Raw genomic sequence first — 18164 nt, 5'->3', positions numbered from 1 at the left:
TCCTGAGTCACTGCCAAAAAGAATTTTTTTCGCCCATTCATCCTTTCAAAGTTTTGCTATAAACACAGCCAAAATTGTTCAGGAGTAATCAGAAATGACCAAAATATGACCCACCAGCCAAATGCAGCTGGGGGGGAGGCGGCTGCCCCACGCCTGCGGCCCAGCCAGCAGCCACCTCTGCCCCCACACCTGGGTGACACTCACCGCCGTCGGCACCTCGCTTGCTCCCCGGGTACGTACGTCGCCTTTTGCAAGGGAAGAGAAAATAGCAGTACGCGTTTTATCAAAGAAGCGAAAAGACGACCTGAGAACCCGCCTCACGGTTTACATCTACTATTGCGATTTAAAAGTAAATATGCTGCGAAGGGGTTTTTAAATTCTGCCCTTTATGCCTCGCTTTTTAGACAGCCCTGTATTTTTCTCTGCTGGAAGCACAGTTAAATTTGCTAGGGTGCGCCACACTTTAATATTTCTTACGCTAAATCTCACTTATTTCTTTCCTTTTACGAAATCAAGTGTGCATCGGGACTCGCATCCGCTTATAACTTCACGCCGGGAACTCCCGTGGAAACTGGGATGGCACACAGACTGCTGCGACGGGACTTTCCAGCATTTTGCTAGGAAAAAAGCGAGCCCTTCGGGAACCCGCTCCCGAAGCCACAGCGCCCGCGTTGCCCTCCGCCTCCCTGCGCCTCTGGACAGGGCCCAAAGCCGGTGGGTGCACGGGGACCCCCCAGCCCCGATGGTGGGTGCCCGGGGCCGGCGGCAGCCCCAGCTCCCAGCCCCTCGCGGCCGCGGTCTGCCCGTCCCGGGCTCCGGCAGCGCGTTTGCAAGTTCAAGTTCAGGTTTAAGCGAAATAAAACGCTCCTCGGGAGTCTGCAGCCAGCCCTCATTTACATGTGATCCCTCTGAACTTCGCCTGCGCCAGCGCGCCCTGTTTCCAGGGCCCGCCGAAGGAATGTTTTACAGTTAGAGCCCGCAGTGCTTTCTCAGGCATTTTAGACCCAGAGGCCCAAGTTTCAAGCTGCAGCATTAAAAGTTTCCACAGAGCTACTGCAGAGAGAGGGAGGAAGGCGGGGGGGAGGGAAATGAGGAGAACAATATCGTCTTAATTGTCTCTATATAGCTCCACAGTTAAAGTATTACTTTTTAAAGGGACATAATTTATTCTAGAGGCACGGTGTTATAACAACCAGTACATACTTTCACCGCAGCGTAACCCGCTCTATTCTTCATTGTGCTCTCCGGTTTTGTTGCTTTTGCAGAACTCCTTGTTACCCAGTCCCCTATACTGTACTTACAGTTTTATTCAATTTAAGCCAGTTCCTGCAGTCCTCAGGCGAGCGAAACTCCCCTGAAGCCTCAGGAGTTTTGCCTGCACCAGGACTGCAAAAATAATCTCCCCGCAACCACCGTTTCCCCCAAAGTTTCTTTACTTTTATTGCTTTAGACAATCAGGGAAAGTCATCCAAAGAAAATCAACCCCCAGTCCGGGCCTCCCAAGCTCCGTTTGCAGCGAGACAGCCTGAGCACACACACGCACGCACGCACAGACACACGCAGGGGGGTTTGCCCCCGGGACTCTCCTTCCCCGTCCCGCGCCGGCGGGGAGCAACGGAGCGACTGGAGCTACGTGAGGGGCCCGCGGGGCCGAGGGGTCCCAGCGGGGCCGAGGGGTCCCAGCGGGACGGGCTGCTCTGCCGGCAAGTTGCTGCAGAGGCTCTGGCTCTGCGCTCTGCGGCGTTTGGGGTACAAAAGGTAGTTCTCGGCCGCTTTTCTTGACTGCCCCGGGAGTACTTTAGAGTCCACAGCGCCAGAGGAAAGCGAGGGGAGATGAGAACTTGAGGCGGAGGGGAGAGCGAGCGCTCCCTCCAAAATCCCCCCCAAAGCCTCCAGCGGTCTTTGCCCGTCCTGGATGTCGGATGAGCAGCCCCACGGTTCTGCCGAGGGAGCGAGGGCAGCGTGCGCAGCCTGATAAACGCAGGGCAAAAAATTAGGGGGAACGGGCGGGCGAGGAATTGGGCTGTGGGCAGCAGGAACAGCGGGGCTGGCGCCGGGCAGGTGCGGACGGACAGAGGGACTGCAGGGGAGCTGGGGACTCCGGGACAAGGGGGCTGAGACAACAGCATGTTTTCAGAAGTGGGCAGAGAAAGGTTGGCGTTTGGAGATCGCAGAAAGGGAAGAGGAATCGGGGTTTTGGCAAGTCCTAGGTGTACTGGGCAAGGGGATCGAAAACGGTCTCCAAATTAACACGGGCAGGAATGGGGGCACGGAGGCAACCCCGGTGTTCTTGCCACATTGACCTTAAAATTGAAGTAGACAGTGAGCTGGAGGAATAATGAATCAATTCAGCAGTGAACCCCCCTCCCCAAATCTCCCTTTAGAAAAAGAAAGCCATGAGGGCATTGAGCTGAACAAAAAACCCCTCCTGAACACCAGAACTTTTGATGTCTGCGTTCTTCCTGATGCTTTGTACCTTGCTAAACTGAACAAACTGCTCTAAGAAAAGTGGAAGGCCGTGCACCATGCCTGTGCTCAGCGCTTGGCCCCCCGGGGTGTGCGGCCACGGGGATCGATGACGGGACTTCTGCCGTCGCACCGCGGGGAGCCCCGGGCCGGGGACGTGGTGGCCGATGAGTCCCGTACCGCTCTGTCAGGGCCATGGCATCGGGATGATAGAGGAGCTGGGTGACCGGGGCGAGGAACGGCCACCCCAGCCTTTGCAGGTAGCCAGCTCGCCGGTGGAGAAATGGGAAAAGCCTCCACAGCACACGGTCTGCCTTTGGATGGGAGGGAGGAATTAGACATGGTTGGCTAAAGGGAGCTGGGTCTTGGCCTAGTGTGGAGTGATTTTCACACATGCTGTGAGATGCCAATGAAAGTCCTGGTGGAGTGTAAAGTCATTAAATGAGATGAAATTAAACAATTTCGTTATTTCTGCTTCATCCTATTTGTGCAGTATGGCAGGCAGAATGAATTACTACTAATGATCAAATTTAGAAATACTAATTAAACTATCTCAATTTAATTAATACTAACAGAGAAAACAGACAAAATTACTAATGTAAACCTTGAACTTAAAATCAAAAGGTGCCTCTTCGCTTTTATGAGCCACTGAATGTGAGGCTTTTCTCTGAAAATAGACTGTATAGAAGTGGCTCTTTGTACTCGGTAAGTAAGCTGCTCCATTGTACGGAGAATTACAGCTCTCCCCTCATCTTTTTTTTTTTTCCCCTTTTTTCTAAATGTTACTACTTTTACTTGTCATACTCCTGAAAAGCCTCCAGGAGAAGAATCTGAACTCTGTTTTGACGCACGCAACATCAACAGGACTGATAAAGCAGTCACCATTACTGGGACAAATTCTGCCCTTGATACTCCTGTTAGGAAGACGACGAGTTTATACAGAGCCTGTGCGGCCTCCCTTGCTGAGAATGAACCCGACGGAACATAGCCTGGCCTACACTTTCAGATTTAGCCTACAAGACCAGTACATTGGGAAAACCCCAAAGCTAAACCCATCTCTACATCAAGGAAGATTGCTTTGGAGTCACTGAGAGATAATACTTGTAAGCCACAAAATAAAAACTCTAGAGATACATGATGACTGCACTGCAAGCCCTCCCCATAAAGAAAGTGTGAATTTTAACCTTTATCTTACTTGAAAAAGACTAGATTTATTCTACTGTGCATAGCTATAAGCCAAGTTAAGCTAAAATAAGCTAAAACAAACATCATTAAACAAAAATATTACTGTATTTCTAAAACAAACTCCTGCCAATAACAAATCTTCCATCTCCTGCTCTCATCGACTTCAATGAATGTACAGTCGGGTCCAATAGCATAGATTCACAGACACGATCTTTAACCCAAAAGACTACAAGAAAGTCCTTAAAAAAAAAAAAAAAAAAACCCAAGAGAAGAGCCAAACAAGGAACATTATGTGTAGAAGTGTTCCTGCAAAACCTCAAATCTCATTGTGTAGCACATGCAAGGATGAAAAAACCCAACCCGGCATGCAAATTTCATATCTAACTTTATCCCCTTTTTTAAAGAAAAGATACCTTTTCTGTTGTCATATTTAAAAAGATGTAGTTATAGCGAAAGCACAAAAGGATACCTAAAATTGTATAAAGCTGCTCCAAGCAATGCAGAAATTATTGTGTTCAGCCTCAAAGGTGGCTGCATTTTATTGGCAGTGATTTTTGTTACTCATATCTCATAATTAAAATTACATTTCATTGGCTTCTGAAATGTATTTAGCTGCATCTCTTCATGTGTAATAACTAGTATTTGTATAGATGATGTAAGAGTTGGGTCATGCAAGTGAATATGCCTGAAAATATTATGATTATAGTGTCAGTACTGTTTTCAGAATTGAATATTAATAACCAAAGTAACTAAAGGCTACATAGCCAAGCCTACAAGATATGTTCCCGTTTAGCCTCTTGATTTATCAATATCAGATTTTTTTATTTTTAAAAGTATCCTGGTTCTGGATTATACTTTTCCAGTTCTACCGCTGTTCAAGTAGAATATACTATAAAAACAAGTGCCTAAAACAAGACGATACCTTTTGTTGTTCTGAACTAAAACCAGGTTGAAAGCTTCAACTTGGCATGTTGTTAGTAATCCTTACTAAGAACAGCCACCTTTGTTAAATTTAAAATATAAACAGGTTTTAACAAAATTGCGGTCATTTTGCTGTATTTCTTTTGAAGCCCCAATCCTTCCCCTGCATGCTGTTACGTTTGTCTAGGATAGTCCAGCACGAGGGGAGGTGATGCTCAGTGTCCTGGGAACATGAAATCCGCTGCAAACTGGAGAGGCCTTCTCCGTTAAGAAATGGCTTCTCATTTTTTGGTCCCATCTTACGGAACTGAGTATTAATTTCAGAGCAAGATAGCCTATTTTGCAAGGTGGTCACCTCTGAAGCTTATTTATTCCTTGACCTCCGTGTTAAGGCCATTAAGCAAAGGTGATTCTTAGAACTGAGGTAGCTTAATGCCTATCCACTGGGAAGGATGTAGGGATGGTGGCCTTTAATTTTTGACCTTCATTGTAGATTGTGGTCCTAATCCTTTGATTGCGGAATTGTTAAAAAGTATATATGGCAGTTGGCAAAAATCTTAATGTTCCAGTAAATGCAAAAGCCATAAATCCAGCTGCTGACCTTTTCCATCCAGGTCACATGTGACACCTACTGGAGTTTGTCAGGCTGTGTGGAATTTATGGAGCTCATACAAGTATCAGCTGCGAAAGCTGAACTTTCATGAAATGTCTTTCAAAGGCACTTCCAAAACCCTTGTAAAAAGCCAGTATGTCTTTTTTTAAGGGTATACATTCTACACGCATTTTAAAAGGTCTCATCATGCTGTCTCTGCAAATCTTCAACACTTAGGAAACTTCAGCTCTTAAAGTATTACTCTTTACAAAAGAGAGAAATCAGGCCAGGCATGTAATTATTGTGATTACCAACTTCCAACAACCCCCTTCCAAGCCTACAGAATACGCTGAACCTCTGCGCACTCCTTTCTTTCCCATGTGCATCTCTCTGCCCCCCCCAAATCAATGGTATTGACGGCGTATTGTCAGTCAGGGAAATGTGATTTGATAGTGCCCTAAAGCAGTTGCAAAAGAAGGGAAGGAATACAAAACCTACTCAGGTCCGCACCGTGAGCGTGAGATCAATGTTTTCAATAATACGTTTGCCGCCATGTAGCACCCTAACTGTTGCAATTAATAATGTAGAAGGAGCTGATTAACTTAAGTAAAGTGCTCTCCACTGTGTAAACACATAAAGATCTATAGGACAAAAGAGGAAAGAACGAACAAAACGTCATTTTTATGTGGACACATTCTTGCTTTCTATTCTGCTCTTGTAACAAGTACTGTACTAGCCACTCTGACAGAGTCAATAAATCGATCTGGGACCTGATGCAGCAGTGAGGCAGACTAATCCAATACAGCGTTATCTGCAGTGGAGGCCGGGGGCAGCCGTGGGGTGGCCAGGAAATCGGCCAAGTCAAGTAAAAGCAGTATGAGGCACATAACTATAATCTTGCCTTATACTTGCTTGTTTGATTTGTGTGTCTCTGTATACGTATGCGTGTGTGTATCTGAGCAAATGTGCAGCTCTGCAGGAGGAAAGGGCCCATGCTGCATCTCCAAAGTCCTTACAATATCCAAAGTCCTTACAATGCTCCCGTTGGTCACAGGACCCTGTGGTTCAGCACGGATCAGCACCCACTCTGATTTAATCGTGTCGGCAGCGTGGCCAATGAATTTAAAGACCTGGTGACTCTCTCCCCCACCACACAAAAGTTGGTACCTGCTCCCTGTCTCGACTGCGCCCACCACAACAGCAGCAAGACCTGCCGCTAGCCCATTGAAAAACAAATCTGAGCATCCCCTTCCATGTGCTCTGTACCTGTGAACATAGGAACTGTCATGTTTTGTCAGATTAAATGGTCACTTGGGTCTGGTATTCTGTCTCTGACAGTGGCTGCGCTCCTCTTGGGAGGAAGATGCAAGAATCCCTATAAAGGAGACAGACCAAAATGATTTGGCCTGAGGGCAAGCTTCTTCCCAGCCCCATGCAGTAAGTGGTAGGCCTTGTAAATCCATGTTAGCGGGGAATATGAGATTGAAAAAATAAAAATAAAAGAAAGTTTCCTGCTGAATGGAAAAAAGAAAACTGTTTTTTGGCAGAAGTTCTTCAAGAAGGAGAACATAGGCCATTGTTATTATGAAGACTTTTCAATGAAAACGCAGAAAATCATTGCCTTTTAGAGTAATTGTTTAGCTAAAGAAAGGTTACACAGCTTGTAGAGAATTTAGTAAGAAATTAAATCTCTCCAGCTCATTCATCATATTTCTGCATTTGCCAACTCTTCCCACCAGGCCCACACTTACTTCTTCTCTCTCTTCTCCCCTACTGTGGAGCATAAGTAATGGCCATAAAACCCACAGAAAGGGTGCCTTACGCACAGGCTTCCTGTTTATTGTAAGGAGGGGGGAAAATGCAATAAGTTTAATTGCTTAGTTTGGGAAATTCATCTATGTCCATTGTAAATAATTGTATGCTGTATCTATTGGAAATAGGATGCTTAGTGGCAGTTTCCAAAAAAAAAAAAAAAGTCTGAACTGCTCACCAGAGCCTGCAAGGAGGAGGAAGAAAAAGCACAGGAAAAAGGATCCCCCCTGCTGAGGACTAACCCAGGCATTTCTGGACTGATTTGGCTCCAACCCACTTTGAAGAAAAGGCCACATGATGGTACTGGGAAGTTTTCTATGAATCTTTACCTTTATAGTGTGATATGTGCTTTCTTCTTGAGGTATACTGTTCTCTGCTGCTTTTTAAGAACTGATCTGAGAGCGAAATTTCACACTGCCCCTCTGCGCGAAAGCTCAATTAAACGGGCTTTGTGCACGGAGCTGAACAGACCGTGAGGGAATGGGAGTTGGGGAGTGACCCTGATTTCTGGTCACCTTTGTATCTCCTCTCTGTGGAGCACGCTCTGGCCTGTCATTAGCAACTGTGATCAGAGCAGCACGTTCACACTCATGCTGCACTGGGGACGTGTCGCTGCGGAGCTATTATGTGATCAGGGGCACATCAAGAGCACCATGACCGCATGCGGGCTCTTTGCTCCCATCATGGTGGAACCATCTCCATTTTAGCTCAGCAAAGGATTCAGCCAACATTTCCTTGACTAATTTCAACAAAAGAGAAGAGCGAGTTTAATATGGCCAACCACAAAGCAAAGGCAGGATCTGAAATCTTCTTTCAGCTTCCCAGGGTCTGAGACCTGCCGATGCTCGATAGAGATTGACCCTGCATTTTCTGTGCACGCTCTCTCTAGACTTATACTACATTTCTAGAGCCATCTCCAGGCCACCCTCAAGATCAAGCCAGTATAGCTGCTTCCTGGGTGGAAGATGAAAGACAGCACCAACATTCAGGTCACGTATCAGTAGGTTGGTGCCACTGGTTCTGCAGCAAAACACTTTTTGCTCAGGGATCAAAACTTTCAGTGGCCATAATAGGGCTCAAGCCCACAAGGGCCCATCCTTCTTCAATGCCCTTCGGCCCTGCCAATTACTATAAATTAAGTGGTCACATATACAACTTTCTCTTCTCACATGCTCAACTGTTCATTATAACGGTTCTGTTCCTGATCTCTGTTGTGTGTGTCCCATTTCCTACATGTATTGCAAATCTCTAGGAGGAAAGCGATGCACAAGGGTCTAGGGCCCACCTACGCTCGGGAGCAATCTAAAATTCAGATGGCACTTTGGGCACTGTGTAACTCTGCTCCGGGTGTCGGAGAAGAGCAGCCCTCACTTCCCATTGCTGATATGGGAAAGTCCACAGATCCTGCTCAGGTTTGGAAGAAGAGTGACCCCTCTAACTTCAGCAGCTCTAGAAAGTTGCGGTCCCACACCCCAAAATTGTGTTTTTATATCTAGTCTCTCCAGATTTCTGTTCTTTACTCAGGAGAGATGTTATTCCTGCATTTAAATGATGTTCTGAACCTGCCAGTACATTTGCTGCTACGGGCCAAGAGAAGGAAAGGGGCAGTCAAGTCTCTGCTTAGAAGTGCTTTGCAGCTTAAGGTTCTTCCCAAGCCAGGCATGCTGGCCTAGGGAGGTTACTTTATGGAGTATGTAGTTCTCAGGGGGCTGAACTGATTTGAACAAACGCTTCCAAATTAGTGTTCTTCATCTTCATTCGCACTCAAACACAAGCGGTGCATTTAGCCTGGAGGAACTATTCTTATTCCGGGGAGGAACAGTCACCTAAGCAACAAGTAGCGCTGACCGGGCTTATAAATAGTTCTGCTCAGAACCCCCAAAATAAAAGGCCTGATCTCGTTCCTGCAGCCTCTCATGTTCTCTGCACGTCCACTGCAATGCACGAGCCGCACGCAACCCCTTACACTTTTTCTGAACACGAACTGCTCCGCGAAGGGAAGCGGTGGCTCAGCTGTTAGCACACTGCAGCAATACCACAAAATCCTGACCTTACCCTTCCTCCCCGAGGGCCAGCAGGTGCTGCCTGTCTGACCAGAGCAAGTCCTGGGCGCTGGGAAATGGGAGAGAGAAGGGTGCAGAGGCAGCAAAGGACAGGCAGCTTGTGGTACTCATTAATAAAGCACATCAACACGAGCTGTGCGTGAGTCTGGCAGCTCTGCATCACTTTCTGACGGTGCAGAGGGCAGGGTACCGTGGCAGGGGTTCAGCGAGAAGCAAAACTGGAAAATCCCCAGGAAGCGAGGCACATGGTTTATTTGTCAAAAGAAAAACGTGTGCACTGGTTTCTTTCTTCCATAGGGTGGCAATGGAACCTGGGCACAAAACAGCTACGCGGTTTCGGCTGCAGGAGCGATAGCTCCGGAGGAGCTGCATCAGCTTCCTATTCAAGGTTCTGACTTTGATCTATGAATCCTATATGCTTTTGGGCCTTGCTACCTGCGAGACTGCTTCCCTGCGTCCCCCCTCCAGCCGCGGCGAGGGGCATCACCTGCACTACATTCCTCCGAATGAAGTGTCTCGGCAGCAGCGCCTGGCTGTTATCACAGAAGGACCATCTACTCTGGAATTTGCCTCCCTCCCTTGTCTGACAGAGCTCACATCTGCTAACCTACAGGACACAGCATAAAGCTCATTTTTTTCTCATGCCCTTTGTTTTAAAGTGCTGCCAGTGAAAAATTGCAGGTTGCAGTTTGCTTTCTAAAAGGATTGTGGGGAAGTAAAATAGTTCTTTCCCTTGTCTCTTGCTAAGAAAGTAATGATACAATTAGGTTTGTATATGCACCTGAGGCATAAGGCGGGTTTTTTTGAGATAAATAAAAGCCTAAAAGAAGAAGCTGCAAAGATACCACTGTCTAATTCAGGAAAGGCAGAGAACAGGAGCAGGTCTAAAGAAGTTAGCAATTTCCTTATACTACAAACATAGCATCCCTTTTGCTCAACGTCAGTAATTTCCCCCCCTAACTCACTACAGGGCGGCATTACTCTTTTACAGATGTGTTTCAGAGCGTGCTTTTTTGTACCTGGTCTTTATAAGGCTGGTAGCAAGAGCATGGCTGTGCTTCTGAGCCTGCTGGTGTTCATACTGGTCATTTTGCTGCCTAGATAAGTTTGTTTGACTTTGGGGATTTTTCTTACACTTTATTGCGGTCTGCTAGGTAAGTTATGGGCCTTTGCTTCAATTGTTTTGCGTTCTAAAGGATGAGCTCTATCTACAGCACTGTTGTGGCTGTGTGGCTCTAGGGCCCCAGGAGGGAAAGCGTGGAAAGACAAGACCTTGGCTTACTCTCCATGACCCGACTGTAGCGTTGGGATTGTGCAAAGGCAGAAGCAGGAAGAGCTTCTACTTCTGTTCTTCTAGAAAAGAGTTTTATCTTTTCCTGGAGAAAGGTAAGGGAATAAATATTTGGTTTTGCGCTTAACTAAGTTTTATAAACTAACTGGGATGGATCTGATATAAAGCATGTTTAGATTAGAGAGGGATTTTTCCTGAAACAGCTGGACAAGAGGGTGCATGACACACTTTCTTAAGCAGAGAAGAAAACCATTTAGTTTCTCTCAGGTGGTAAAGCAGTTGATCCTCTGCCTGGGTGCCTGCAGCGGGAAGCAGCTTCTGTTCTGTGCATCCTCGTAACCTTACTGTGTAAGGCACACGGGCTACTGGCAGGTAGGAGTGATTAGATGGAGCAGGCATGTGTTGCTCAGGAGCTGTTTTTAGCATCCGAAGTACAATTTCCAGGAAGATGTAGGGTAAGTAGGTGGCAAACAGGACTCAGCCTAGTAAACAATGTTTAGCGTGAAGCGGAGCTGCAGCACACCGACTACAGCACACGGATCCCTAAAGGCATTTTGTACGCGAGAGCGAAGTGAGGGCATCAGAGATCAGCAAACACCGTTTAGAGTGGCGAGTGACAACGCAAACTCTGGTCACAAAGAGCAGGTTGCTAGTTTAGCGTTACCAGCTGCACGCTCTCTGAGTGCATATCCTGGGTTTCACAATTACTTTTATGGCTTGGTTAGGGGGAAAAGAAAAACCCCAAAACTCAGAACCCTTTATTCTTTGTTAGCATTGTTGCTACTGATAGGCTAGTCCCTAATTAACGTGATGGTACTTTCCCATTCCTCTACCACTCTCCTTATTACAAGTCTTTGGCAATACGAGAGACGTATCTATTACTTAGTCATGAGGTATCTAGACCAGCTTGCTTTTGAAACTAAAGACTGTGTACCCCAGGCATACTGTATTTCTGATTTGCATATGGAAAAGGCGGTTAAAAAGCTGATGCCCCCGTATTGCTTGCGAGTCAAGTAGCAAAAGTAAATGATTTATCAAGCAAAGGTTACAACACCTGTGCCTTTTTGTCAACATATACAGAGGATGCCAAGTCAAGTGTTTCTTCTAATAGCTCAAACAGAAATTTAGATTCAAATAACCCCCCAGATAGGACAATTATGCGGTGAGCCGCTGGAGTGGCAGAGTGATGGATGGGGTAAGCAGAGGCAGTGTATGAAAACACAAACCGACTGCAAAGTTTTGAGGCTGCTAAAACCAGACAAAGCCAACAGCCCTTTTGGGGCTTTTGCTACTGAATCAGAACTACTGAGTTAAGTCAGTTTATTTCCTGGTCTCTTCTGTCACGGAGCTGTTGTCCTGCTACAACCTTTGCTGACACAGGACAATGGCCTTTTTGTAAATAAAGTATTACCTAAATTCTATAAAATTCCTTTAAGGGATTATATTTGAAGCAATGTGACATAAATCAGAACATGCTGCTAAGGGAAATGTCTACTGCTAATTTTTATAATGCCCATTAAGAAAGGCATGTACTGGTTTTGGTTGTTTAAAAACAGCCCAGGACAGAACGATCCTTGCTCAAACCCAGCCATGCTGTTGTATATTTGTCTGCGTTTTTATTCCAAGGTTCTGTGAAAGCCCATGAATGCCCATGTATGGGAAATGCGACTTCGGCTGAACGGCGCTGTCACATCCCTGTGCACAGACTCACTTTTGCAGCATTTTAAGACTAATGACGACGATGCGTAACTAGTGCCTGTAGTCAAATGACCCACCAATTGGAAGAGAAAATCAGAGCCACCAAAAAGCTGAGCATAATGTTTTCTTATAGTTTGTAGCTGGACTGTAATTTTAAAAAAGCAGATGTTCAGATACAGCCTTCATTTTTATTTTGTTGTTCCAGCAGTAAAGAGTTCCTTAACCCTTATATTTAAGCTTGACTTTCAGAAGCTCTGAGTGTTCACTGCTTCCTCTTGTCTAAGGGAGCTGTGTGGCCTGGCAGTTAGTGGTCCTCAGGACCCATATCTTAGGCTGACTCTGAATGTACTATAAAAATCCTGATGGAAAGCAGCCACCCCAGCTGCTTTTAATAACACAGTCCTATGTGTTTTTATATTTTCATTTTGAAAATATCCTAAGTGATCGTCCTATACACTAATGCCCTGCAAAAAGAGTACAAAAGCATGTCTTTGTTTAGAGGAACGCTAAGTAAATCCCAAATCACTGCAGTTAGTATTTTTACCTCACTTCTCTGATTTAAAACACAGTCAACTTCAGAGTTGTTTCATGAATAAGTAGTGAGTTTTGCTGATAAATTATATATTTAGTATCAAGTGGGTTGTGGTGGTGTAATGATGTATAGAAGCACGGAGATGCAGCTGGAGTCAGAGACTGGAAGTCAGTCTCCTTACCCACTGCAGCATGTTTGACTTTAATTGAAAGCTGTGCTTGAGTATTGTTTTTCACCGTACAGCATTGTTATTCACTATACTGCATTACATAGAAGCACTTAAAGTAAGGCTAGAGCACTTTAAAATGATTTAAGTCATAAATAAGGAGGATAAAAGTTTACAGTCAACAAACTTATCTGGGAAACCTAGGCTGCAGGATGCAAGTAAGTTTAAAATAATTTGGAGACTTAATACTGTTGTGTCTTACTACATAATCAATTTACCAACTAGTAGTTTTTCAAGTCTTCTGGAAAAGGTAAGTAGCATTCTCCAAAGGGTTTCAAGTTTCCTGAGCTATGAAGGAAAAGACCAAGTGCTTAAGGACTTTAACAGCATACCTTAACATTCCTGTTTCCCGATTTCAGTGCATTTCTCTGTATTCCAGTAGTTTCCAAAACGACTGGAGAAATGCGATTTAAATGTGAAGGCGCATGAAAAGTTGTCACGTACATGAACTGAATACAGGAAGAGGCCTGAGAAGTGGGGTGCAGGCTGCGTTTTGTTAAGGCATGAAAAAAAATCAGAACCTGATGGGTTAAAACCCCGCTCTGCACTGCTGGTGTACTTTCTGTGACCCTATTTAATGCAGAGAAGGTTTGAGATTCGATGTAGTTTAACCTGTGCTGTCGACAGAGCTATAAACTAAAGCCCCTAACAAATTGTACACAAAGAACAGATAGCAAGAAAACACGTTGTGTTCACAGGCATCTGATTGCAGCCCTGTAAACTGAAAATCTTCGGTAAGGAGTGACTTGTGTTTCATTGACAGCGTAGGTGCTGAAGCCGTCGCAACGAGGAGTCTGTCTTCGTGCATATACTGGACTGTGGCATGTGACAGCCATGAATCTGTACACTAGTTATTCAGATGCATATAAACAATTTGGAAGAACTTACAAGAGCTGAGTAGTACTCCCCAGTTTGCTAGTTATTTGAATTACTACTTTTTAGCCATCGCAACCAGCTCAAAACAAAATTACCAATATTTCTTGCTGTTGACCTTCAAAAGAATTGTAACATAGTCAAGCAATCACTTAAAACTACGAACTACAGTTGTCCTAAAGCACTAGTTCTGCTCACTTTTTTATACCTTTTCCCCCATGATAACATGATATTAAGCACAGACTTAATTTTTTCAACATCTGGCTCAAATTAGCTGCTAACAAAACTGCCAACAACTATTTTCTTAATCGACCCTGGGAATTTGATACAGCTTGGAAAAAGCACATTTAAACCTCGTCCTTCTCCTAAAGAAACACAAATGTTTACTTGAGCTTCTGATTTGACCATAGCAGGACTATGAATTCAGTTAACCCAGCTTTATAGGCCTGCCTCAACTGGACTTTTTTCTCTTTGTGTAAGGAAACAGATGTGCTCGCAATTACAAAATCTCCTGCTCGCTCAAAGCCCGCCATGCAAATGGCCAACCAGGAATTCGAGTCTATTTTTTTTACATGGAAGTCATTGGAGCAGTCTCCCGTTGTATTTGGTGGGGGACTAAGGTGCAGTGTTACCTGACGGGTCTCTCTGAGCTCCTTTTGCATATGCACTGAAATGCACTGCCTAGGGAACAGGTTGGAGCAAAAGTCTTTGAAAACTGTGCGCTAGAAGCCAGTATCTTAGAAAGCGAGAGAGATCTTTCCAGTTAAGAAAGCAGCGTTATTACTACATAAGCCCAAAAAAACACAACAGACAAACAAACTGCAAGTGACATTTCGCTGTAGTTACTGAGACCATGTGGGTGAAGTGACAGCGGCAATGCAGCTGGCTCCGCGGGGACACGTTAGAGTACACTGAAGAAGAAGAGGCTGCAGGCATACAGAGAAGTCGAAAGCGGCCCACCTGAGTCTGTTGAGGGATATTTACAAAGCTTGGATCCCGTGGTCCAACACTGACGAATCGGTTTGCGGGGGAGGTGCTGGGTGTCGAGTACGCTGTGAAGGGAAGGGACACATGCGTTGAGGAAGCGGCACTAGATTGCACACGAACAACACCAAAACACACTGTCTCAGAGCCACCTAAGCAGATGTTTAACATAGAAATGTGCAAACGTTTTAGAGAGCGAGAGTTTGGTTTTAGACACCGGAAAGGTTTGGTCTGAATGATGGGGATATCAACACGTAGGGGACTGGGCTGCTGGGAGGGGCAGGACGGCCACGACGTGCGCTCGGGGAGAAGTGCGCTGGGGTCCCCTGCGCCGCTCTCCATCCCACGGGAGAACCGCTGCAGGCCCTTCCACGCTGGGATAGCACACGAGACTTCTGTAGGTCCTGGTATTGCCTGACTGGCTGCACTCGAATGTGTGGTATCTCTGGTTTTAACGGAGTTTTGTACAGCAGTCAATTTACTAAAGTGCTTATTAACAGAATCAGACCCTTATTTCATGCTAATCCAGCGTTCTCTCTCGATATAAAGTTTTGGTTTTCATACTGCTGTGGTCTGCACTCTCTAAAATGTTCACTTGATGTGTTTGACAAACTAGGAAGATCCTTTCGGTAAAAAATTAATGGGTTGCAGTTTCACTGGGGTGGTAAGTGCAATCAGTCTGAAGGCTGAAGCTGCCTTTAAAAACTGGAATGGCTCCCATAAATGTAAAGCTATTAAATGCAATGCAAGCCAAGAACCCAGATTACTTCCAAACTTGAAGTACTTTAATGATTTTATTGTTGCATTATATTCTCCACTGCAACTGTCCACAATGCCACGTACTTCCACATCCAAAAGCTTTCAATGCATTTTCAGTCTTCCTCTCATTTGAAAATCCCCCATGCAATCTTCTCCCTTGTTCAATTTTTTGCATGTTCAGATCTAAATTCAAATAACCTAAATAGACGCCTTAATACAAACAGTGATTCTGTCTATTTTAAATATGTTTATGGGAATGCATTCTGCTGAATAAAATCCCCAGACAATCTAACTATCCAATGAAGAGACAAAAAACAATGTTAAAAGGAAAGTTACTTGCCAAATTCCAGTCAGGCTAAATATAATGTTCAGGCCTCAACGTTACAGAAAAATAAAGCGAGTTAAGAGTCGGAGAAGACACTGAGTTGTCTGTGTAGATGAAAGCCTGCTGCCTTTCTGAAGGCAAAATGTTAGGTGAAGAGGCATTACATTGGAGGAGCCTTTGGTTTAAGACTGTACTGAATCAGGCCAACGCTCCACCTTATCCACTGTCCTCTCTCTTGCAGAGGTCGTAAGCAGACGCACAGGGAAGAGTCAAAACAGGTCACATATTTACTTTCTCATAGTCTTTCCCACCCTCTGATTATTTTCAGCTCAGGGACTCCCTGTATTTAATGGCCCACGAGGGATTTCTCATTGATGAATGCCCAATCTGCCCTTGAACCCATGCAAACATTCTGCACCCCACAAAACCCTTTGGCAAGGAGTTCCCAAGTCTACGAGCCTGCAGAACCACGTCCTTCCCTTCCCTCTCTACCCAGGTCTCATGATGCCTCCTAATTCTTACGATTATATGAGACAGCTTCACTTTCTCAAAGAGCATTCCCCTGAAATCACCCCAGGAACTGCCTATCTTCATTTCTTACTGATCTGAGGGGAGATAAGGCACTGCTGACTTCTAAGAATGAATTCTTCCCAGTTGTTTCCAGTGAGGTGAGCTTTTCTCTCCAAAAAGCTAACGTGTTGCTGGTACTTGCAAAAATCATGCAAGGAACACCTTTCCTTCACAAAGTTTTAAAGGAATTTTTTAAGGGCACTAATTCATCCTTCCAAGATGATTTTGCAAATTGCAGTGCAGCTTGCGTATTAGAGTATGAACAGGTACACTGGTTGTTATTCGTATCTGCAAACTGAGGAAGAAATGAACTGACTAGATTTGGTGAGATGTTCTCCTTGCCTTTTTACCATCTTAATTTGCTTAATAATTCAAAGAAGCCACAGATTTGCAAAGGGTATATCTCTGTTGCTAGTGCCATGTATGAAGATTCTTCTGTACTGTTTTATGGTGAGGTGGTTTTTTTTTTTAACTAACTACTGAACCCTATGTTGTGCAAGACTAAAAATTCCTTCTGCAGTGAGGAAAATTAACTCAAAGCTCAAAAATCAAACATCTGCTGTTTGGTTCTTCTGGTCTACTTTTAAGGAAGCAGAATGAGTGGAGAGGCCATTTAATCCCTTGGAGCAGGTAAGTTCCACTCAGAAGGGAAGGAACTCAAGATCTTGTTTACGGTTCCCTGTTGGCAGATACTTTTGCTGTGATATTTGGTAGAAAATCAAAGGGAAACCATCAGAATGCTGTCTTAAATGGCTTCTCTGTTCAAACAAAAATTCTAAAGCATTTGAAAACTGTGTAATATGCAAAAAAGTCCCCTCAAACCTTGTTGGGTGAATTACTATGTATACCTTTCTTCCATAATGCTCCAAACTATGTTTAACTTGCTTTCTGAAAATACTCGGATGTCAGCGTGGTATTTCCTTAAGGTCATATAACTACATTGCTAGAGCCAAGAAGTGAAGAGTACCAAAACTACATATATGCAGAGCAGGCTTTACACTGGACTCTCCCAACATGCTAGTCCCCCTTCACTGTAAAATGTCACGAGATGTTTGCGGATTGTAAGGGGCCATTTTGGCTCAGAATATTAAGTTGACATGGAATACACATTAGCAGTGACTCCTGTTACGGTGAAATTTGGTTCAGAAACGTGAGCAGTACTGAGTGTTGCTTAGACCATCACCAACACGGCTTCGAGCTGTAGCTTATTGTCTTCATATAAATACCTTTGTTTGACATGGAGGTGGGATTCCTGGAAGTCTTACCAGTTCTGATCCCTATACTCTGTTCTGAGATTAGGATGGGGCAAACTGCTCTCACTGGTTAAAGCTGGGTCATATTATATTATAGTATACATAGGCTAAGCCTATGGTGGGGTCTTCAAACTCCTTTTTAGGAAAGGGAAAAGCCAAAGCATGGAAAGGAAGAGAAGGCAGGTCTCTTAGGCATATCTTCTCCTGATCTTTATCAGCTTTGCTCCATGGGAATTGCATAGATCTACACTGGTTTACACTAGCTGATAGCTGGCCCGTTGCGCTTGAATAGAAACATCTTCCTGCCTAGCCTAGTCTTTCTGCTACTGGAATTCACTAAGGATTGCTTGCAACATCATAGCCCATAGCCAAGGAAATGAATGTGATGCCACAAATTTGCTATGATGCTTCACTTCAGGAACAAGCAAAACAGGAGCTGGCAGAGAAAGAACATTTGCTCACACAGACAGCTTTGATATTTAGCCAAAATGGCAAGAAATTGTATGAAAGACAAGACAAACAAACAGTTTGGGGAATGTCATGTATTTTAAAGTTGCCTGCAGCAGGAGAATGTTAATTTAAAATATACTTTCCTGAAATAATTTCTATTAAGT

The 18164-nt window shown here is 44.6% G+C and overlaps 1 protein-coding gene across 11 annotated transcripts in view; it reads right to left on the bottom strand.

The window, feature by feature from the left end:
• NFIA (nuclear factor I A) overlaps positions 1–18164 on the bottom strand; it is a 256456-nt gene that overhangs the window by 15179 nt on the left and 223113 nt on the right. For 8 of the 11 annotated variants that reach the window (XM_075508865.1, XM_075508874.1, XM_075508869.1 and 5 more), the window contains one exon: positions 14620–14711. The exons of the other annotated variants lie outside the window; for them this stretch is intronic. In XM_075508865.1, coding sequence (XP_075364980.1) covers positions 14620–14711 — 92 coding nt within the window. The remainder of the gene's footprint in view (positions 1–14619; positions 14712–18164) is intronic. 11 annotated transcript variants of the gene reach the window in all.

This window comes from Mycteria americana, chromosome 7 (assembly GCF_035582795.1).
Source record: "Mycteria americana isolate JAX WOST 10 ecotype Jacksonville Zoo and Gardens chromosome 7, USCA_MyAme_1.0, whole genome shotgun sequence".
NCBI lineage: Eukaryota > Metazoa > Chordata > Aves > Ciconiiformes > Ciconiidae > Mycteria > Mycteria americana.
Note: the sequence above shows the minus strand (reverse complement) of the source record. Positions and strands in the feature narration are given on the sequence as shown.